General features: G+C 47.2%; 1 protein-coding gene across 17 annotated transcripts in view; it reads right to left on the bottom strand.

Moving 5' to 3' along the window:
- CLASRP (CLK4 associating serine/arginine rich protein) overlaps positions 1 to 24,350 on the bottom strand; it is a 900,118-nt gene that overhangs the window by 181,463 nt on the left and 694,305 nt on the right. For all 17 annotated transcript variants that reach the window (XM_085625696.1, XM_085625697.1, XM_085625686.1 and 14 more), the window contains 2 exons: positions 10,739 to 10,785; positions 10,571 to 10,653 (listed from right to left, as the gene is read on the bottom strand). In XM_085625696.1, the coding sequence (XP_085481822.1) occupies positions 10,571 to 10,653; positions 10,739 to 10,785 (130 nt within the window). The remainder of the gene's footprint in view (positions 1 to 10,570; positions 10,654 to 10,738; positions 10,786 to 24,350) is intronic.

Here is a 24,350-nt window from a genome sequence, read left to right as displayed (position 1 = left end):
CATGCCATTCCAGTTTGGACCCAGCCATATCCAAATCAGTCTTGACCCTGTGCCCAATGGGAACAGTCCAGCCTGAACTGCCAGGCCAGGCCCTCCCTGGACTGGAAATAAGCATCCTAGGACCGGTTTCGGGGTTTCACCCCTCTTCAGCCAGGATAGCTGGACTCCAGTGGCATGGAGAGCACGGGACTCATGTCTGAGCAAACCCGTCCCACTCGGGGTGACAAATGCAAAAAGAACTGTTGATGGACAAAATGCAGAACAATGTGATACATTCACCCCAGTACAGAGATCTAAGACTAAATCCATCGTTTCTTTGCTCACCATGCCATTCCAGTTAGTCCCTTGCTCACTTTGCCACTGGATTCAAGATAGCCTGGCTGATGAGGGTTATGAACCCGAAACCGGTCCCAGGATGCTTGTGTCCGGTCCAGGGAAGACATGGCTTGGCAGTTCGGGCTGGACTGTTCCCATGAGGCACAGGGTCAGACTGATTTGCTTATGGCCATGTCTGAACTGGGGTGGTGGAGTGAGCTAAAGAATGATGATGGATTAAACCCAGATCAGTTGACTGGGGGTGAGTGTTTGATTTGCTCAAACGCTCCGTCCATCATCCCCTTTGGTATCGCTTTGTTCGCCCTAAGTTGGCAGGGTATGCCCAGACGTGGGTCCCTTGCTCACTTTGCCACTGGATTCAAGATAGCCTGGCTGATGAGGGATATGAACCCGAAACCGGTCCCAGGATGCTTGTGTCCGGTCCAGGGAAGACATGGCTTGGCAGTTCGGGCTGGACTGTTCCCATGAGGCACAGGGTCAGACTGATTTGCAAATGGCCATGTCTGAACTGGGGTGGTGGAGTGAGCTAAAGAATGATGATGGATTAAACCCAGATCAGTTGACTGGGGGTGAGTGTTTGATTTGCTCAAACGCTCTGTCCATCATCCCCTTTGGCATCATCTCTAGTAGGCACATTACTGTTTTGACGGAGTTGATGATCTGGCTGAAAAAAAGGCAGCAGCTGCTGTACCCTAGGTTGGCTGGGGTAGGCTTTGACAGTGAGGGCATTGAGAATGGCCCCTAAGAAGGGCTGAATCTGAAGTGGCTGGAGGGTAGATTTGCCAGCATTTATGGTGAACACAAACCCACTTACTTACCCGCACTCTTGATCAGCCAAGTTACGGACACATGTGAGTGCCCCCCCTTCTGAGATAGGCGCCTCCCACAGCGAAGGATTTGGTGATTATACTGGATGTGGTGACACTGAATGGCAATAACTTCAATTGATAATGTTGGCTTCTTACCACGAAACAAAGGTAGTGTCGAAGAGTGGGATGGATGGGTAAGTGGAAGTAGGAGCCCTTCAGATGGAATGTGGTCATGAAGTTGACTTGCAGCAGCAGGATTACGTCCAGCAGCATGATTATACAACAGTGCTGCAGCTTTTTACTAACCTTCCGATTTGGACACATTGCCTTTGATCCAAGGACGGGCTTATACCTTCCATACTTTTTTTGGTACTGACTTGGATTTGATGAATATGACACATGGAATGGGTTTGCCCAGCCATATAAAAAGGACAACTGATATGAAGACCTCCAGGATGCGAGTGGAATGACGATCCTTCATCAGACACTGGGCTGGTGTCTCCTCCAGACCCTGCAGCAGAAGAGAGTGCCTCCTTTGCAGTGGTCATGCGAAGGGTGGTGTTTGACCTACGTCTCCATACTATCAGAGTCAAGTTCTATTTATTGACTGCGGTCCTCCAACAAAGGCAAGCACGTTCTGAGCCCCATATATCATTTAACAAAGCCTTCACAGAGACCCTTATAGGGGCATGGATGAAACCTTGCTGTGGAATATTAGTTATTTGAAGGATTGCGAGGTGCCATCACTGTTGCCCGGACTTTTTAACCCAGCAACCCACCCATGAAAGTTTTTCTATGCAGGTTTCAACTCGTTCCCTACTATAGCACCAGATAGGGAATCAAAACTAATTAAGACATTTGTGTTTTTCTTCATGAGTCTAGCTCTTTATTCTGTACACACAAGCTGTCTGTTGGGTTGCTATTGCCACACTATTTGGTCCTCTGTTGCACAGGTCCTTCCCACGGTCCCACATGATGTGCGCTCCACCAGGAATAACATCTCCTTCTGGCGTCGCTATATAGACGACATCCTGCTCATCTGGACAGGTGACAGGACTTCTCTATCCCATTTCATTGATTGGCTACACAATAGCCAACCACATCTCAAATTCACAGCTGACCCAAAAGAAGACAACCTTCCATTCTTGGACTTGACTCTACGGGTTGAAGAGGGTAGAATCGGCACCTCGTTATACAGGAAACCCACGGAGCGTAACACCTTACTACTCTATTCTAGGAAGCACCCATGTGGTTTACGCGACGGTCTCCCATTCGGATAATTCTTGCGGATTCGGCGTAACTGCAAATGGCGAAAGGATTTCTTCAAAGAGGCCGCAGTACTCACCACCAAACTTGTGGCCCGTGGTTACCCCAAGAAACTGGTCAACAGGGCAAGGAAAAGAGCATGGTATAACCATCGCGATACCTTACTCACCCCCAAGGAAAAGAGATCAAATAGCCGCATTCCATTTGTATCTACCTTCTCACCCTCCAGCAATAAACTAGCCAAGACAATCAAATCTAACTGGAACATTCTAGCTCCACTCACCATCTTCAATGAACCCCCTCTATTCTCATACCGCAGGGGTAAAAATATAGCCGACCACCTGGTACATGCAATCACTTGGCCTACCACATCGGCCATATCGGAATCGATCCAAAACTCATGGAAACTCCCACCGGTACGGGGCCACTACAGATGCCAAAGATGCACAGCATGCTCCTCCACGACCAATACCAAGACTTTTGAACACAATGGTTTGAAAGTTGATTTGAACTCCTTCACCAACTGCAGATCCCAAAACGTAATCTATTTGATAAAATGCCCCTGCAATAAACTATATGTCGGGCAAACCACCCAGATGGTTAAGGACCGCATCCTTCAGCATCGCAGCCGCATCAGGTGTGGAGTCCTAACAGCTCCCTTGGTCTCCCATTTCAAAGAGAAAAATCACAAAGAAACCGAGTTCACCTGGCTTGTAATCGACAAACCGTCCACTCCATTAAGAGGCGGGGACATTCAAAGACTTCTTAATAGATGTGAGTGCCGCTGGATTGCTCGCTTTAACACCATTGAACATGGCTTGAATTCCCTTGACGAATGGAATTCCACCCTTGCATAATCCTGAGTTTCTGTTGCCCTACCTTCTCTGTCTAGCTGATACATTCCTAACTCTACTCTCTCTCAATTTCAATACCCTTTTCTCTGGTGCCTTCCATCTCCTTGCCTTTCCCCCCCCCCCCCTCCCCTACCCTTTTTCTTCCCCTCCCTGCCTTTTTCTCTCCCCGCTCCCTTTCTCAGTCTCCTTAAAATCACTCGTCTTTACTTCTAAGTAACTATATTTTATTTCGTTTCTCTAGTTTTCAGAAATATGTTTTTTCATCTCTCCCCGAACCTTTCCCCCCCCCCACCCTTCCCTTTCCTCCGCTCTCCTGCTCCTTCTCCCGCCCTCCTTTCCCCTTTCAATCCCACGAGTATGTTTCCCGATGCTTAATCATTTAAACTGTGTACTTTCTGTCTTTAATGGAAATGTGTATTCCTTGCCTTTCCATGCTCCAATGATATGTATTTACTATATGTATTGGTATTCCTCCTCCTGGTTTCGACCCTCTGTTTCCTTCCCCTCCCTTCAATCCGTTTTTCCGCCCTTTGTTTCTTGACACACGTGCCGTTTTCGACTCATTAGCATTAATTGCTTTCCTAGTTTCCATGACTCCCTTGTCCACACCCCTTCACCACTCATCACCCAGCTTCCATCAACACACGCCTCCACTTCTCTCACCTCCGCAGTGATTCGTCCACTCACCACGTGACCTGTAGTTATAGCCTTCCCCCTTCCTTCCGGGATCCTTACACACCACTCGCCGCCTGACTCGTACCGGCCAGCATCCTACTTCGGACCACCTCCCGACGATTCAATCGCCTCCTCAAATGTAAGTACCCTCGACCTTCGCTTGGCCCACTGTCCTCGCTCGGTCCACTGACTCGTTCCTAATCCCGCTTCCCTTCGTTTTTTCAGCTCTTCCATTGATTGCAATTTCCCCCATGTAAGTATTGCCCGCCGCTCTCGCGCCCTTGCCTGTCCCTCTCCCGTGCCTCCCTTCACTTTCCGCCTCTCTCTCTCCCCTCATAGTAAATACTCCCTCGGACCTGCCCGTACCCCCTTTTGGCTGGTTCCTGCCGTTTCCTGCTTTCCGGCTCCGTAATTGTAAGTTTCCCTTTGTGATTTAGCCACGCTCTTTCCATGTTTTCCTACATTTCCCATTCACCTTCTCGCTCTTGTTGCGCTTAGCCCTTCTTATCCTTAGTCACGTCCCTCCTTATTCACAGTACAGTCCTTGTGACTCGCCCGCTCCATCCTTATTGGTTAGGGTTTCGTACAGTTGTCCACTACCCATAGTTGGTTTTCCTTCCTCGAGACCCGTTGGCTCGCACCTTTGCAGTTAGTAATTTGTACAGATGTCAACTGTTACCATTCATAGTCATGACCCGGCCGGCTTCTTTTCTGCATTAAGTTCGATCACTTTTCCGGCCTCGCCTCCACAGACGCATACTCCCTGGGCTCTGCATCCCTCATTCGTCCACTCACTCACCCACCCACCTCACACTACCCCCCCCCCCACCCCTGTGAGTCACACGGTTCTGTCTCTTTTCCAGGCACCTTCATTCTCTCTATTACTGTCTTTCCATAATTTCCCTTTCACTCTTGACCGTTCAGTAGTCCGTCACACTTGGTCGCCTTACGTCGCCCGGGGTCACCACTACGTTGCACGGCTCCTTTCATCTCTTCTCTCTTTGGTCCTTTTAAATTGGAGTGCTTTCTCTTGTTTAAGAATTGTTTCTCCTTTACCCTAGTACTGCCCTAAATATGTGTAACCAGTCCTGATGATGGCCTAGAAATACTACAGGCCGAAACGCCGTCGACTTCCACAGCGTTATTTCTGGCGCATTGTATCATGGACATTTGCTCTAATGTTCCTTTATAATTTCTTCATCAATTGTGTAAATGCCCCAAAAAACTTTGACATAACCAATGTACCATTGTTCTTTTTGTTGTGCCTTCTCACCGCTGTATATACCACTTGATGTGTCACTTGCGCCGTCACAAATTCCACGAGCACTTGTGCACAGTATTTTGTTGGTTACACTTTCACTAAGTGTCACGCAGTACTTTTAAACTTATATGATATGTACATATGACGTAATATGTCTATCTTGTGTTGAAAATACAACTCTCTCCTGCATTCTTGGTCTCCCTGTGTCCTCTCTGTATGGATTCATTCCTCCGCTATTTGTTGATATGGTTCGCGTTCAAATAACTTGTCCTTCCAATGAATCCCATTATGAGACACTGTTGTTAGATATCATGTACTGCCCCAGTCTCACTATGGTATATGGGCTACCTCCTGTGGTCTGATAGTGTCCACCTTGATTTAGGGCATACCAAATGGTCGATGATGCTGCCAAGTTCACTATTAAGCGTGGCTTAGACACCAAATATTTGGGCAGGGCAATTGGCACCAGTGTGGCACTTTGTAGGCTCACCTAGAAGAGGTTTAAGGGATTCTTCGCAAATGTCACATCCAGCATCATGGATATCCCCCATTTGACAGCTCTGGGATATTTGTGGCTAAAGCAGACCTCTCTTCACCACCATGACAGCTGCATCAGCAGTTTCACCCACTCAGTGGCTACGGTAGGGGTTTCCTTTTTGTGACCGTGGCACCCATATGTCACGTGGACACTAGCGGTAGCATGCAACCCATTCCTCCACCCCTCCAGCTGCCAAACTTCTTTATTGGGTCCTTACAGCACACAGTCACCCTCTCAGAGGCAGGATCTGTCATTTCTTGCCAGGGTGACAAGCAGTAACTTCAGACAAGCAGGTCTTGCAAATTGTTCAGCTGCACTACACCTTCCCATTTCTAGCCACTCCGCCACAACTTTTACAACCCTCAGAACTTCTGACATAGGACCACCTGTCCACTTCGGCAGCAGGAAGTGCAGGTCCTTCTGACCATAGGAGCCACAGAGAGGGTGCTGGCATTGAAGGTAGGCTGTAGTTGCTATTCCTGCTACTTTCTGGTCTTGAAGAAAGGATGGAGGACTTCATTCTATTTAAGATGCCTTTCTGCGGATGGACATGCTCTAGTTGCCCACCTTGGCAGGTCGTATCTGCCTTTAACACCCTAGACTGGATGATAGCATAGGGCAGGCAAGATACTGGTTTCCACATCCCCGCAGGCCCAAAGGTGTTACAATGGGTAGACCAGGAGTGTTTTCAGCTCATTGTGCTTCCCTTTGGCCTTACCAGTACACCCTCAGGTGTTCACGAAAGTGATGGCGATGGTAGCCTGTAGGAAAGTGCTCCTTTTTGTCATGGTCACCCCAACTTTCTGTCACTGGTACTGATGTCTTTCGGGTGCTGTGCTCTGGGTCCATCCTAAGTGAAAACACAACTTGTCACACATCCCGGTGTGCCATGTCCCTAGCACTGCACGCAATATTCGTAAGTCACCCATGCAGCAGGGCTGACGGCCCTAAGGCAGGGTGCTGAATATAACATGTGAGAGCATACCTCCCTGAGCAGATATGCCTTGTGCTAGTCAGTCCTATTACTGCCGGTACAAGTGCCTAGGGGAGCCACTATAAAAACGTGCTGGACACTGGAGAACATTAGTTCCCCCGCTACATGATGGCTTCACTGAAAATAAGGATGCTCGATATCAAATATCTCATATTGATAAACCCACACTGACTGAGACCCAGAACAAAAGCCTGTCCGGGAAGAGAGTGTAAACCCAAACACAACCAGGATGACCTGCTGATTACCATGCTTGGGCTGGCAAGCTTCAAGTAAGCTGACACCTTTGGAATGCAAATCTGGCTTCCATCACATGAGAGGAAGCCCCCCCTCTCCCACCCCCCCGAGCCCCCCAATGCACCTGGACAGGTGAGAAAAATAGTTTGTTAGGTAGGCATGTCACCTCCAGGCAAGTACCACGTCTAAGATCGGCTACTGTGAGGTGGACACCATTTTTCAGAAGTAGCCATCTGTGTGATGGAATACTTAGGAATTCTGGGACAGGGTTATGCTTACTTCCCACAGGAAGTGGTCATATAGGGGGTGCAGTGACAACAAGGGCCAGTAGCCCATTGGCTACTACCCTACACTCCCCTAATGCCCCTAAATTCAGTATTTAGGGGAGCCCCTGGCACCAGGAAAGCAGATTCTGACAACCTAAGAAAAAAGGACAACGAAGAGCCACAAAAGCAGAGAATAGAGAAGAAGCAGCTGACCTGGTACCAACCCTGATGACCTGTCTACATCCTTTGTTGAAAACTGTGCCAAAGTCGACTCGTCCTGCAGCTCTGACTCCACAAACTTGGGAGGGACTGCTTGCACTTGAAAAGGCTCTAGACCTCAAGTGAACGGCAGACCTGTGCTGAAGCAACTCCAAAAGAGAAGCGGAGGCCTCTGGAAGTGCCAAAACCAAACACCCGAAGCGAGCACTGCACCGGTCGTCTCTAGCCTGAGTTGAAGTGGGCCACCAGTTTCAACAAGGTACCCCAGTCCTCCAGAGCTTGAGTCCATCGTGGTTTTACACCTCTTGTACTCGCCAATGTCGCCTGCAGCCTCTGCATGCCGATCCCCTCAACCGCGACTGCTCCTGTAAGGAAAAACATGACGCCTAAAGACACCTCTGCACCAGTCGCCCTTGGAGAAGAGGACCAAAGGTGTTGCCCCGAGCATTGCAAGACTTGAGCCCACTTGCTGGTTCAGCCAGACTGGCTTCCTGGCCCGAGCCTGAAGCCTCTTTTCACAGTGACTGATCTCCATTGAAATACAATAGGCTCCCGATGCTGTTTTGCACCCTGCACTTGGTCGCCCTTGTGCCACTGGTGGTGTACTGCTTGTGCTGCCTTGGACCTCGCCAATCGCTCACCTTAACTCCTGGAGCATGCTCTTGTAAGTCGCTGTACTGTACCTGTTTGCAGAACATTTTCTTCCATCTATAGAATTACATTGCAGAACTGCACTGTGTACACTTTTTAAAGCAAAAATTATTTATATTTAAAAACGTACTTACCTGAACAATTTTTCTCTGGTGCCTAAACATATATAAAGATTCTTGCGTTTTTAATACATTGGTATGGATCTCCTTATCGAAGGCTGTGTGTCATTTATTAATCATTGTGTGTATTTGCAATGTCTTGCATTCCTCTATGTTAAGCCTAAGGTTGCTCGACCACACTACCGCCTAAAAAAGCACTTTGGGATTGCACAGCAAGCCCCTGTTCACTCACAAGGGAAACCCTGGCCTCTTTACACGGCAGATCAGATTTTTGCTACTCAAATGCAAGTACCCCTATGCAGTGTATGTTTCTCCTATAGGATAACATCACTGCGTTCGAGGCTCATGCCTCAAATCTGACAGCTGTATTTTCTGTGCTACTGAACATTGCTAACTTGAAAAGCACTTACCTAATCTTAAAGATCTTGCTTTCTAAATTAACATAACAATGTACTTTATTTTTTCAAATTGGTGTCGGATTTCCTTATTTAGTATGTGCCTCATTTATTGACTAGGGTGTGCAACAAATGCCTAACATTCCCCTCTGATCAGCCTAAGGCTACTCGACCACACTACTACAAATAGAGCACCCTGGGATGTTAATGAAAGCCCCTGTACACTACTAAGGGATATCTGGAACCTTTACACAGTGCACCTCATTTTAGTACACTATATCGAGAGCCAGCTTCCTACACTGCAGCACATTTTTTGAGGTGGAGGTCCCAGTCTTCCCTTACCTTGACGACTGACTGCTGGCAGTCATCACCCACCTCCAGACTACTGACAGTATCTTTGGAGTTCACTATCAACATGCCAAAGTCACATTTAACTTCTTCAAAGATGCTCCCCTAGATCAAATCCATTCTGCACATGGTGCACTTTCACATGGTGCACTTTCACATCTTGCTCCCGGAGAACCAGGGTTCGGGACATTTGGGCCATGATCCAGTCTCTGTCCTGGATCTCAATGAAGATGACTCTGAGGCTGCAGAAACTGATGGCCTCCTGAATCCTGCTGGTGAAGCACGGCAAGTGGCATATGCAGAATCTGCAGTGGGATCTGAAGTACCTCAGGGAAAAACACCAGGGGATCTCTGCAATCACGTTCAGATTTCAGAGGACATTGCAAAAGATCTGAGTGGCCGCTACTGGACCGCAATTGGGTCAGTGGCAGACCACTCTCCATCACAGACCCAGAGCTGACAGTGGCGACCGATGCATCGCTTCCGTGTTGGGGAGGCCATCTGTGAGAGGTAATGATCAGAGTTCATCAGGTCTTCATTGGATGCTCAGCGCCACATCAACCTTCTGGACAGCTCTTTATTAAATTCGCTGGAACGAATCAGGGCGAAGCACAGCAGAAGAGGAGCATCTCTCATTGGATTGTACTCTGCATTAAATCTGCTAAACATTTGATAAAAAACAGCCTCCAAGGGATTGCATATTTCTCAAGGACCCTCCCATCCACCCCATTCTGTGAACTGGACTCTTTTTATTTATCTAAAGGAGATCTGCACACTGGACCAAGCCAGCCTGCGATTATGCGCAGAGTCTGAAGGAGCAGACAGCTCAGAAAGCAAGTAACATCAGTATGCAGTGTGGAGCGTATATAAGATTCGGCACATCACTTTCAGAGCAAAACGATGTTGCTGCAGAGCAGCGAAATGCTACCGGCATGCAGGGGTACTTCTGAGGATTATCCAGTCTTATGTATGGAGGTTGAGGAATTTGAGAAATCTCTATCAGAATTCTCAAAGTACCTAAAAAGGAGCTGCAAAGTGGTTATGACATAAGAAAATCAGAGGTAAACTTTTTTCTTCACTGACCACACTAACACCAACGAATGCGCTAAGGTGACTTTGGAATCCAGAGTTCCACCACTCTGAAGTAAAAGGCCGGGGAAATACGGTGCTCAATAAAACTCCATAATAAATAAGTAATTGAAGTAATGTGCAATAGGGCATGGTCTGTGATGAGACATCCAAAATAGTTTTAAGTCCACAGCACATTTTGATAACAGACTATCTTCAGAGGTCTGTCTTTTCGGAACAATTTTCCCTCATTTTTTACAGTGGCAAAATAAGGAGTTTATATATTTAAAGAGATTGGAATCTAAGCCCAAGAGACCAAGCATGGTTTCTAGTACACAAATCTTGTGTGATTTTACCCATTTTTGCACCACATTTTTAGCTTGGCAACAATCAGGATAACAAAGAAAATACTATGGAGAAGGTTTGGTTATGAAAAATAGAGATATGATAGATAACCAATGCATGGGAAAGAGTCCAATCTACACATGCACAGTTGCTGAGGAAAACTAGCACCTTGCTGCCAACAGGAACACTTACAGTGTTTTGGTGACGGTGAGCGACTCTGCCGACTGTATTGTCTCTCCCATTCTTCCCTCTCTTTCTCTCGTCTCTCTCGTTCCCTAATTTAATACATAAGCAAAGATATAAACCTGGAGATCAATAGCAGGATGGGCAATTAAAGTATTGGGATCTTGCAGTTCTTACTTCATCCTGATTTTTCTGGCCATTGCTCGGAGTTCATCTTCACGTTCCTAGAAGAAAAATGCAAAATCAAACAATTCAGAAACCATGCACTGAATAAAGTGAACTTCTGGCTCATAATTTACTAGTTTTGAAACAAACTTTTTTTTAAATCTGTTTATTGAGTTTTCAACATAATACATCACATCAGACAAAGGAAGACAGTCACATTCCACGGATGTTCACCTATAGGGATATACAGCACACCCATAGCAATATTTTGTAGTATGGCACTGATACAACCATCTGACAGAGAACGGTATAGAAAGTAGGAACAACATGAATTAATAGCTATGAATAAGTGTGAGCGAGCGTCAGGGATCCTAATGCGCGTGTGTATAGGCATTGTTTATTACTGGGAACCAGGCACGACACAGATCCCAAAGGGCTTGGGCGGGGGGAGCAGGTCTCTCATCAAGTCTCAACCGGTTGTGTCAGGAGATATGACTGCAGTGGCCCCCAAATATCTCTGGGGCGTGAGGAGGTTGGGAGTAGTTCTGCATATGTGTGTGTTTGCTCCTGCCAAAACACCAGGTCTGCAATCCAGTCCTTGAATTTAGGTGCCCTTCCATGTCCCCACCTACAGGCAACCCACCGACGAGCAAGTGGTAGAGTAAATTATGCAAATTTACGATAAGCTATGGGAAGTTTTTCGGTATATCCAAGTAATGCTAGTAGTGGGGATGCCTGTAGTGTCAAGGAAATCATCAGACCTAGTGCAGTAAAAATCTGTTGCCAGTACGCATTAACCGAGCCACATTCCCAGGCCAAGTGCAGGAAGTCCGCTCCTTCCGCCCAGCATCTGTCACATCTGTTAGAGTCTCTCAACCCAAATATATGTAGCTTAACCGGCGTGTGATAAGTGCGGTGTAGGAATTTATAATGTATGAGGCGGAGCCTACTACTGGAGGATATCCGCTCCGTCTGCTGACAGCAATATACCCACTGTTGATCTGTGTGGTCCTGTCCGAGCTCTGCTGACCACTTATCTCGAGCAGCGCATGGGGGATATGCAACGTCATTGTATAAGTTATGATAGAGTACAGAGACTAAGTGAGAGACGGAGCTAGCGCGTAGTGTTAGATGTAAGGGGGGGGACTGTCAGGGGTTCGTGTGGGTATGCGGGAGTACAGTCTTTAATCCCTTGATGCAAGCGAACGAAAAGGAAGATTTCCATGGCAGAGGGTGGGGGATCCGGGTATAATTGTTGGAGTGTACGGAATGTGCCGTTCAGGTAGAGATCGCCCCAGCATTGTATATGCCGCTGAAGTTTAACTCTTTTGAAGACTCCTTCCTGCAGTAGGGACAACTTGGGATAAGTGAGTGGAAGCAGCGGGGAGTACAACATGGGAGAATGGAGGCGGCGCGCGATACGGGTCCAAGCTTTCATGGTACATTCAACGGAGGATGGGCATACGGCTCTAGGAGCTACAGTGGACAATATAACCCAGTCCATCGGGATTGGATTTGCAAGCCAGTGTTCGGATGCTACATGTGGCGTGTAAATGGGATGGCGGAACCAGTATAGGGCATAATGGGCTTGAGCACATAAGTAATACAATTTGAAATTGGGGACATCGAAGCCACCTTGGGAATACGATCTTGTGAGTATGTCCCATTCAATACGGGGTTGACTGCCACCCCACACGAGGCGAAGTAGTTCCGTGCGTAGTAAAGAAAAAAAATGTCGCCCCGGGTCATATGGGATATTTAAAAAGAGGTATACAAATTTTGGAAGAATAACCATTGTTGTTAGGGAGATACGGCCCGCCATGTTAAAGGGTAATGCATTCCACCTAGTGATGTAGCCTGTTACTTGATCAAGCGCTCGCCCGTAGTTAAGCCGCATAAGTTCCTCACGATCAGCAGTAACATGTATGCCCAAATACTTGACTTCAGTGGAACACTATTCTATAGGGCAATCTGTGTCGAATGACGTCGCCGACGCAGTTAGTGAGAAAATATGAGGTTTAGCCCAGTTTATATTTATACCGGAGAGTCCACCAAACTTTACAAATTCTCGCAAGAGCGGATTGAGGTTCTGTTGAGGATGTTTTACATATAGGGTAACATCATCTGCATATAAAAAGAGGAGTATTGGGCGGAGGAGACAACAAATGCCTTTCTCCTGGTGATGTTGGCGGATTTTTGCAGCTAAGGATTCAATGGCAAGGGCAAACAGGAGAGGAGATAAGGAGCATCGATGTCGGGTTCCCCGCGAGAGAGATATAGTGTGTGAAACATGTCCATTAATCATAACTTTCGCCCGTGGAAAGGTATAAAGGAGACGAATATACGCTAGAAACCCGGCAGGCGTACCCATGCATTGGAGAATAGTAAATAGATAGTCCCAGTCAAATGCCTTGGTGGCATCAAGGAAGACTGCCACCAGAGGTAATTGGGAGTCGACATTTTGGAGAATAGAAAAAAGCGTTTGGAGATTGTGGGATGTCGCTCTACCAGGAATTAATCCCGCCTGGTCCGGTAGCACCAGCTTTTCCATCAGGAGACTGAGGCGATTAGCCAACAGTTTAGCAAGAATTTTTGCATCAACGTTAATAAGGGAGAGCGGGCGGTAGGTCTGCTGGTTTGCCGGGTTTCAAAAGTGAAGTAATGAGTGCCTCCCGCATGGTAGTTGGTAAAATGTAAGTCTCCTGGGCTTAGAGATAGACCTCTTTTAGGACTGGGATTAATTGGTCAATATATGTTTTATAAAATTCGACAGGTAGCCCGTCAGACCCTGGAGCCTTCCCCGATTTCATTTGCATAATGGCTTCACGGAGTTCATCGTCATCAAACAGGGCGGATAAGAACTCTCTCCGATTATCCTCTAACCAGCCTAACACAATATCTTGCAAATAATGAGAGAAAATCGGGTGAGCAGTTCTACGGGACCTGTAGAGATCAGTATAAAACTCGGTGAACGTATGTAAAATCAAGGGAATCTTGGTGCCACACGTCAGCGTCATCCACAATTTTTGTCATGTAATTAGTGAAGCGGGGGAGGCGAATTTCAGTTGCTAGAGCCCTTCCTGGTCTGGACCCTTCCCCATACCGTCTGGCCACAAAGTATTTGCCCCTGAATTTGGATTCCCGGTGGGCCGTAGCTGTATAATCAAAGTTTTTCCCAGAGCAGCGCTCGCACCCGATGTCTCGTCCCAAACACCGCTCTCGAGCTGTCTCAACTCACCCTTCAGCCGTCTCAATTCAAGGTGGATATCCCGCAGGACTCCGAAACTTTTTGAAATACATGTGCCCCGCATCGTAACATTGAATGCTTCCCAGACTGTGGCAACATGTGTGACAGTACCTTTGCTGCGGTTAAAAATTTCCGTAATTTCCTCCCCCAGCTCCGTCTGGAAGACAGTATCCAACAATGCCTCGGGTATCAGCCTCCAGCAGCGAGGAGTCTCAAGAAGATTGGGAGGTGCGATTGTAACACAAACCGGGGCATGGTCAGAAACGGACCGAGCTAGATGCTCAGCCGACAGGATCCAAGGGCAAACCCCCTCCCCCCCCCGAGAACACAGCCAGAAGTCAAGGCGCGACCATGACTAATGTGCTGTGGTGTGGTGTAGTAAGTGCCTTCCTTCCGCTGCGGGTGGACATAACGCCAGGCATCAATGAGACCATGGTCTAGTATCAGCTGGGACAGCTTGTCTTGGGTTTTGGTGCAATGATGTGGGAGGGGATTCGACCGGTCAACTGTGGGGCATAGAGTGGTATTGAAATCGCCTCCCCATAGCATATGGGTAGACCCTACCTTGAGTATGTGTCCCCAGAGGGTAGGTTAGAAATCTGGATCGTCCGTATTGGGTTCATAACAGCAGACTAGTGTAACAGACTGGGTACCCAGCGTGCCCCAGAGCATGCAACCCCTCCCTGAAGGAGCACTATAGGCGCCTCCAAAAATGAAGGGGGTGTTTTTTTTTTTTAAATCAAAATAAGCGTGTCGCGGGAGTATGTAGAGTAGGAGGAGAAGATCCGATCACTCGCCCGTTTGGTTCTGAAGCATTGGGGGCGGCGGGTATCTGTGTGCGTTTCCTGCAGCATCGCGATTTGTATGTGATGCCTATCAAGGTAAGCTAGGATCTGCCTACGCTTACGGGGGTCGCCAAGGCCCCTGACATTCCATGTGAGTAATTTTAATCGTAGCTGATCAGAGTATACAGCCATGCCAAATTATACTGTGCCGTAAAGATGATGTCTTGTGGTGCAGTTAGCGTAGAGAGCGTGTTTTGTGAACTATCCTGTATAACTGCCGAAGTGATAAAATTGCAACAAGAAACTACAACAATCCCATACGAGGTGCCGCTCGCGATGGCACACAGAGAATGCCAGTAGCGAAGTGGAATCTCAAAAACCCAACCACCCACATCAGCACCCCAATCGTGCTGTTGCATGATTGCCTCCCCCCAACCCCAAGTCCCTCTGATGTAACAGTCCCAATCACATGAACCAAAAAAGTCAAACAAAAATAAAATGCCAAGGTTGGGGAAACACCCATGGGGGGGGGGGGGGGGCAGTGGAACACGAAACCCTCCCGTCTACCATCCCATAACTGCGCTGCAGTGCCCCAGATCCAAAGGGACCTGTAGGGTGGAGAACACCAGGGGGAGGGTGCTTGGCAAGGACCACAAAAAGAAAAAACTCCTACCTACAGGGGAAAAGACAAATCCACCAAAATATGATGTGTTGCATACAAGTCCGAGGGAGTATGCAGCTGCCCATGACGATTCAAAGAAGAGCAAAAAACAGAAGAAAGGTACAAATAATTAAAAACGACAACATTAGTCCACATCAATTACTCCCCTAGCTTGTGTATGTAGTGACCGCATTAACTAAGATTGAGCCAAGCGTAACCTTCAGTAGTAGGGGTAATGTGGGCCATTAGCGATTATTCGATTTGTTAGTGATGGAGCTTTCAGTTCAGCTTCTTGCAGGAGATGAAGGTCGGGAATCTTGGTTGGATGAATCATGGCGTGGTGATCTACGCTTGAGAGACTTGAGGAAATCTTTGGCTTGCTGTGGGTTGGTACAAATGGTTTCACCCTGATGAGTAATTCACAGCCATGTCAGATACATGAGGGCATATTCCACCGGGGCTGTGCATAGCTTTTGCTTAACTTGTATACATTTCCGATGGGCTTCCTGGACCATAATAGTGAAGTCCGGGCAGATGGTAAACTCATTACCTTCAAAGGATAATGATTTTTTCTCTCGAGCCTTCCTCAATGCGGTGTCGCGATCTCGGTAATTGAGGAGACGAGCCACGATGGGTCGCGGCGGGCTACCAGGAGGAGGGCGAGGGCCAAGAGAGCGATGTGCTCGTTCTACAATGAGTTGAGTTGAGAATGACTCAGGGCTGATGGCAGCTAACAAGAGGCGCTCGACGCAGTCCTCTATGCGGCCCGTGTTCGTGCTTTACGGTATGCCCACCACTCGGATGTTATTGCGGCGGCTGCGGGCCTCGAGGTCCTCATTCTTGTCTGCAATGATTTTCAATAGTGTGTCCATTTGCGATAGCTGACGTTGCATCTGGGAGCCCGCATCCTCCGTGTCAGAGATACGCTGTTCCACCACCTTGAGCTGCTCATCGAGTTTGTCCACTTTCTCGACCAGAAAGTCAAGGCGGCTATTCACAGTGTCCATCTTGCCAGCGAGATCAGTGAGCTGTGTTGCTTAGCTAGTAGCAGCATCTTGACCTCATCTGCTTAGGCTGGCTGCGCTTCCTGCGATTGTTCGGGGCCCTGCTGGCCACGGTCATCGGTATTGGATCTTGTAGCCACCTTTTTTGAGTCAAACACCAGCTTGGGCTGGCGGCCATCAGGTTTCCCCATTCTTGCGGTCAGGGAACCAGTAGAATCAAGCCTGGATTATTGTGGGGGGACTGAGCGACGGCAGGTATGTCCAAGGGGACACCGCAGGACACCACAGGAGGTGAAATGTGGATGGTGAGGTTCCGGCAGAAGGGCAGGCAGTACTGGCAAAGTGTGAATGGTCATGAAAAGGAACCCAGATTGCTCACTACAGCCTCCCCTCAATATGTGTTATGATGGAGTCTGCGCCGCAACGTCCGCTACAGCAGGAGTGTCACCATGCGCCACAATCCCACGTAAGGTGATGGAAGCAAGCCCCTACATCGAGTGTTGTATCAGCGGTCAGCAGTCCGGTGTCCGCAATGGCCCCCAAGGAATAGGTGAATTGCGTAGAGTGACGGCCGTTGGTACCGGAGCGGCATATGAATGAACAACCCACAACAGACACCACGCTGGTATACCCAGTCCACTAGAGCAGTCTAAATGGCTCCCAATACCGCTGAGTCCACTGGCAGCCCACCAGTGACAGTGTGTGCATTCACAACGGATCAGGGGGGAGTAGGCTCACAACAGCGGACGGGGGTGCAGAGAGTCAGACCCACAGTTCGTGCTTACAAGCGTCACACTCAGCAGCCCCAGGAAGGACAGTGGGCAGTCCACCCCCGCAGACGACAGCCTCGGGCCGCCACAGACAACGCGAAGCAGCCGGGAGCACCACGGTGCGCCGTAGGAGTCTAACACAGCAGGACAGTGATAGCGGCAGCTCCGTTGCAGTGAGAGTCAATCGTGCAAGGTAGGGAGAACCGTCTGCACTGCTCGCATGTCGCAGCAGCCGCTGCAAATATTTATTTAATTAGCAGGCTATCGGGCCGGGGCAGTGATGAGATTTCCACAGGGTAACCCAGAGAACAGAAGACGGGAGGTCTACCAGCATGTCTGTTAACGCCGATCGGGCCGTCTCCCGGAATCAGCAAGGGGTAGCAGGCAGCTCACCGTGTGTCCCTGAAAGGCATCGATGGATCACCTCTTCTCGCTCCTCATGCGGCAGCTGGGCTGGTAGTCGGGTGGATTAGCAGCGAGCCCGGGGATACCACGCAAGCCGCCGGCGAGTGGGGCCTTCCGCCACGTGGGATCCCCGGGACTCTCGTGCCAGTGGTAGCCGCGCAGACCTCCAGGTGCAGTAGCACCCTCGCCCCACAACAGCCAGAAGTCGAGATGGGGTCCGTTAGCAGAGACTGGTATCCACGAAAATCACCACTGTATCGCCGGATACATCAAGGAGTACATTGCAGGTATTTCAGACGGGAGTCAACTGGTAGGGGTAGGATCTTTGCCGGATTTTTACTTGCCAAGCGGCCAGAGCCTCACAGGCGTGCAGCTATCTTGGTCGTGCGCCACCTAGCGCCCCCTAGTTTTGAAATAAACTTATTACATTCAAAACATCAAATCAATTGAATGTGCCTTAAAGTAAAAAGGAGAGAGAGGAAATCATGTTTGCTTGCAAAACATGGCCATTTATTTTTGGGTTAAACTCATTATCATCTCATAGCTGCCAGAACTAGTATGTTAACTGTAGTTTCACAAGCTTTGTGTTCTGGCATCCAATAACAGCATTATAAATATTTTTTAAACTTTTAAAATAATTTGGACGTTGATTTAGCTTTAACCAGAACACTAAAATCATCAGTAAATATAATCAATCTTAATATTCTCTTAATGATGAGTCACATCTGTGATCAGAGTTACCCTTTAACCCCATAGCAAGGTTGGATGGTGTGCCAATCTATATATAAACGTCAAGTTCTAATAATAGTGTTAAAGGTAAGGAAAATGTTACTTAACCTGCAAGCATCTGTTTGTGGAAAGTCGTGCTGTGGATTCAAATAAATAAGGTGAATAATACTGACACCTAGTGTTGGGCCTGCATGTGTGCGAATTGTTTTTCTTTGAGGAAGTCTTTCGAGTCACGAGGTAGAGTGACTCCTCCTCTTGTTGGTAATATGCATGGTCATCGACTCCGTAGTTAGATTGTTTTCCCACACTCAGGGTGAGGATGCAAAGTGAAGCAAAGCGATGTATAGAGAGATGTTCATGCGAAAGAGGGAAAAGAGATAGAGAGGGCACTGCAACGCCACAGGTGTCCAGAGAGGTGTGTGGGCGCACGTCAATCTACAGCACTACGAGCCACAAACAGATGCTTACAGAGTAAGTAACATTTACTGTTCGGGGCATGTGTGGCTGTAGATACACATGTTGTGCATCAACTGTAAAGAAGCACTACCAAAAGCGGTTGCTAGCCAGTGGGTGTTGCAGTAGATTGAAAAAGTGTATGTAGTACTGCTTGGCCAACATTGGCTTGTGAAAGTGTGGGGTGAGGACAAGATGGCTGCTTTGCATATATCAGCTATTGGAAGGTTTCCTAGGAAAGCTATAAAGGCTTTTTTCTTTTTTAATGGAGCAGGCTCTAGGAGTAATGGGCAAAGTCCTTTTAACTTTAGCACTGCATGTCTGGATGCATCTCATGCTCCATCTGGCAATGCTTGATTTGGACAGGGCCTTACCGTAATGGGGTTTGGAGAAAGCAACAAACAGTTGTTGTGTGTTCCTAAATGGTTTAGTTCTATCAATGTAGTACATGAGGGCCCGTTTAACATCCAAAGTATGGGGAGCCTGTTCCGTAACTGAGTCAGGTTGTGGAAAGAAGACAGGGAGTTCAATGGATTGATTAAGGTGGGAAACCACCTTAGGGAGGAATTTTGAGTTAGTGCAAAGGACAACCATATTCCTATGTACTTAGAAGAAAGGTTCTTTTAAGGTTAGTGCCTATAGCTCACATACACGCCTGAGTGACGTGACAGTGACCACTTCCTGGAAGGGAACTTAAGGTGGCAGGAGTGGAGGGGCTCGAACAGTAGACCCATGAGTCTTGTCAGAACAATATTGAGGGTCCATGCTGGGGATGTGGGAGATAGGCAGCCACTGAGTCAGGCGTAGCCGTATGGAGGTGAAGGTCAATCCACAAATCTGCAAGAAATGCAGGTAGCAAACAATGTCCTGTATTGTAGTAATTAAAGGGTCAATACGTTTTGAGAGACTTTCTATAGAATGCTCAAACATTCAATGGAAGATTAAGATATTGAAAAGACACAAGGTACAGACTGATTTAGATCAGTCAAGAGTGCTTTGCGTGGCAGCAAGGAAAACAACAGAATGGCATCTGTTCCAGCACCATTGAGGCATGGTGGAGATAAGAGGCCAACAAAATATAGTAGGCCCCGCAGGGTGAAGCCTCACGAGGGGCAGAGGCCGACCTAAAAGTCGCTAGAGCGAAGCTGTAGTCATCGGGACGAAGGAAGAAAGGAGAAGTGAGCGAGAACAAAACCGATGGAGGGAAGGAACCTGTGTAGACCGAGAAAAAGCAGTGTGATGTTGTCGAACTGGTGCACACATCCGAACCGTTTGGTGGAAAAGACCATGTGGATTACCAACAAGAGAAGGAGTCCCTGTACCTTGTGACTAAAGACTTCTTCGAAGAAAAACAACTTGCACACATCTGGGTCAACACTAGAGGGCAGGAGTATGTAAATCACGTGCATCTACAGCCACACTCCTCAAACATACATTTCCCCTTCCAGCATAAGATGGTCTGATTCAACATGCTTTGCATGGAGTATCAAGTAAATTCTGTTGATGTTGCTGAGTTTTAGGAATACACCCTGAAACGGTTTCCATTTATCACATCTCAATATGGCTAAAGGTGAACGCAAACTGTAACCACACCCACAACAGAAGCAGCAGGGAGGTTGGTGCCTCTACAAGCCAGGCTAAAGGGAGAGACTTAATGTTCCAAGCAGCTGATTCAAATCAAAAGGCCTCTGGCCTTTTTATCTTTACTATTTGGAGGGAGGCATCTTTCCACTTTCCACCAAAGTAAAATCAGAGGGGGACCCGATAGGAAGACCTTTACTTTCCCTTAAGAGGCAACTGGTGAATCCCTTAAATGTGTGAAGAATCGCATGACCTTAGCACTGGGATTAATTAAGTGTTCTCACGACTAGGTGACTATCTGCTCCCTGGCAAATCCATTCCGGCTTGCATTGCACATATGATCAGCATTCCACTCTTCTGCCCAGCCCAGCCCAGCCCAGCAACCAGAGAACCTTGCTAGAGGATGTCTGGATGCAAATCACTTTTACCATTTAACACGTGAGCCCAGTCATTCTCTGCCTTATGAAAAGAAGAGGGAAGAGGCCAACAAATGTACTTCACTCAGATTGGAGTAGTGTGAACTTTTGGGAAAAGCAGACAATTTGTTTGGTCGAGTACTCCCACAAGAGTTTTAACTTAGATAGGGAGCAGTACCCTACGAAAGGACATGTCTCCCAAATTACTAGCTTTAAATAAATAAGTAGGGAGCATTATCTTGACCTAGTTACCGGTTGGTGAACTATAGTCATCCTGGATAAAACCACTGCAGTGATCTCTTTAGGCATTACTGTCCAAGACATCTACTTTTAAACGTGCTGTTCGCCATTGATATTAAATCATACCTGCAAGTTCTCAACTTTTGAGCCTGTGGGTGACCACAGTCCCATCGCAGGAACTAAAAATCATGCATAATAACATGGACCCATTTAATCTTTTGATTTTGTTTTCCTCCTTAGAGTTCTTGACTCTGTCAAGATTTCCTACGAGAGGCCCAAATGCTGACTGCATATACATTCAATAACCCAGGGTCCCAATGAAGGGGAGCATTCGTGAAGAAAATAGCTATTTACCTATGGGTCCCAAGCATTAGTATCCACAGAATCACATGTTTGAACTACTCCCCGACATTAGACTGGGGAAAGTTTGGAAACCAATGTTACACAGGAGTGTACATGAACATTGAAAATAGCCACAGACTACCCGTAATCTATAATTTTATGACCCAAACTTCAGCCAACCTGTAGGAAAGAGTCAGAGACTCCCTTCCAGAGGCTCTTTTGTAAGTGGCACACCAGCCAAGACCACCGCTTTTGTCATCATGCCTCTACTCAAGAGAGGTACAACTGTGTGTTGTAGCGGCCTGCTTGCTTTAAAAAGGCAAAAGGTTATGCATGAAGAAATCTAGTGATAGATAACAAGTTTAGAAATAAAGCCTTCCTTATTTTTGTTGCTAAAGCATTCAAATAGTTAGTCCAACTTGTAAAAATTACATGTTTCACCACTATACAATTTTAAGCCTTGTTTAACGTCCACTGCACCTGCAATGCACATTAAATTGCAGTGGAAAGTTGGTCAAAAAAGGTCCACAAATGGACATTCTCATTTAGGTAGAGGACAATGGGACTTTTAGGATAATTCTTGAATTGGGGGTTAATGTGACATTGTCTCTGGAAAATGTTATAAAAGGGGACTATACTGAAAAGTCAGTCGTCCGATTATGGAAAACTTGTACTCTCGACAATATAGACAGGCTGCTACTGGGGCAAGGCATTTTGAAATGAAGATTTTGCTTGTTGATCAAGAACCAAATATACTTTCAGCATCGATTACAGATTGGTAAGTGGAAGTATACGTCTTAAGCCTATCAACACCGGTAATCACATCTGCTGCTGGACTGATGCATATCGAGCAACATCAACATTCTGAAGCCTTGTTTCTTGATTACCTTGAGCGCTCTTAGGTCAAAAATAAGGCACCATTCTCCCGCTTTTTTTAATGTTTTATTTTCTGTAAACAAATGTTATTGAATTTTTCTGTGTCAATAGCAAATGACAATATATCAAAATCCGTTTCCTAACATTCCCAGCTCAATGATCATTGCAATGATACAGTGCTAAGTCATGTAAATTGAGGACTACTATAGAAATCAGTATTCTACCCTGCAATGACTGAAAGAAAGAGAGAGCTAAACAAAAATATAGAGAATAATCCTCACTAACTAGTAACCATCCTGATCTATGATCGCATATAAATCACAACATTGCTACTCTAAATAAACTCCCAGTCCTCCCCCCACCCAGTCCCCCCACCCCCCCCAAGCATGCCACTTCCAATGTTACACAACATACTCAATATACATCTGTTATGTATAGTTGTCAGTAGTCTATCAAGGCTAAGCGCAAGGTCGGTCGCGCGCCTCTACCCTGAGCTAGTATACCATGTGGGTGCCAGGTGTGGCAGTTTTGCTGCAGCTATATGCCAACTATTCAATGTCCTATCTCTGGAACGGCAATCTCACTGTCTTCATCGCTGTCTGGGTCCTTTAATAATCTCACCAATCGTTCCCATGCTTTAGCCGCTTCTAATGACTTCTCGCTTCCCGTTCTCTGTGCTAATTGCAATCACACTATCCCATCACATTCCGCCCATTTGCTGAATTCCTTCTTCCACCTATCTACAGTGGGGGCCCTTTGTGCTTTCCAATGCATCGTGATCTCTCTTTTCGCCAGGCAAAGGTCCATAACTAAGAAATTGCTAGTGATCTTAGTTTTAGCCGTATGTGGAAGCCAATGCAGCACACACGGTCCCATTGCCAGCTCTAGTTTTCAGTCCGTTACCACATTCAACAAGGTCAGGACCTCAGTCCAATAAGTCGCTAATTGTGGGCACCCCCAAAACATATGAGGAAAGTCCGCTCCCTCCCCCTGGCAGCGCGGGCATTCATCTGATTCAGTGTCAAAGTAGGTGTTGATCTTTGCCGGAGTGAGGTATGCTCTGTGCAAGATGTAAAAGTGCACCAGTTGAAAGCGGGTGTTCCTGGTGCTCTTCCACGCTCTTTCCACCACCTCGGCCCAGGCCCTATCTGGTATCTCTTTCCCCACATCTACCTCCCACTTACGCTTAAGGACATCTAGCGGTGCTTGCTTCTCCTGCGTCATGCGCTTGTACAGGCACGGAACCGCTTTAAACTTCGCCGCAGCAGTTATTATATATTGACAGCACAGAGAGGTACCAGATTTGGTCAGGCCCTCCTTTCAGTGCTCATGAATAGCCGCCGTGAGCACCGCATGTAGCAGGAAGTCCCCCCCCCCTCTTAGGTCAAATCGCTCCTGCAAGTCATTAAAAGGCAGCATCTTACCATCTCCATACAGATCTCCTATATATTATTAACTCTTTATTGATTGGTTTAGCAAACCATTTACAATTTAAAACCTAGCTAAATTGAACGATAAAATGACAGTAATAAATGTTAAAAATTGTGGATTTAATATTACTAAAAATTCGGCGGACCATTATGGACTAATAATGTTCTGCTGGAAGATATCGCTCTGGCTTTCTGATGGTCTGGACTCCGATTTGATTATTGTGTCTGTTAACTCGCCCGCCATACTAAGATGGGGAGGGTTTAGATGTGGATATGGCTTCCAGTTGTTTTGACGCTTTATGGATGAATTTCGTAAGCCCAATGTTTAGCTTGGTGTTGTCGGGGTTAAGAGCGGCCATTATTGCTTGGCGGCAAGATCGAACTCCCAACATGATGTATTGTCCTCGCAGCAGTGACCGTCTGCCCATGAGCAACGCAGGGCATGCACAGACAATGGGTTCCATTGTTTCAGAATGGTAACCACACAACCTACATTCGGTACTGCTACCTGGCTGGCGCCATTCGGGAAGGTTCTTCAGAAAGGACCAGTCGCCCATCCTGAGCGCTAAAAACTTATTTTTCCAATAAAGTGCGTATGTGCTTGATAGGTAGAGTGGCTGAGAACCCACTTTCAAATTGGAGATTACTGCCCAAGCGTGTTTCCTCTTTGACAGTGTTGCCCTGT

Source organism: Triturus cristatus, chromosome 9, assembly GCF_964204655.1.
Source record: "Triturus cristatus chromosome 9, aTriCri1.1, whole genome shotgun sequence".
Taxonomy (NCBI): domain Eukaryota; kingdom Metazoa; phylum Chordata; class Amphibia; order Caudata; family Salamandridae; genus Triturus; species Triturus cristatus.
This window is presented reverse-complemented; position numbering and strand designations above follow the sequence as displayed.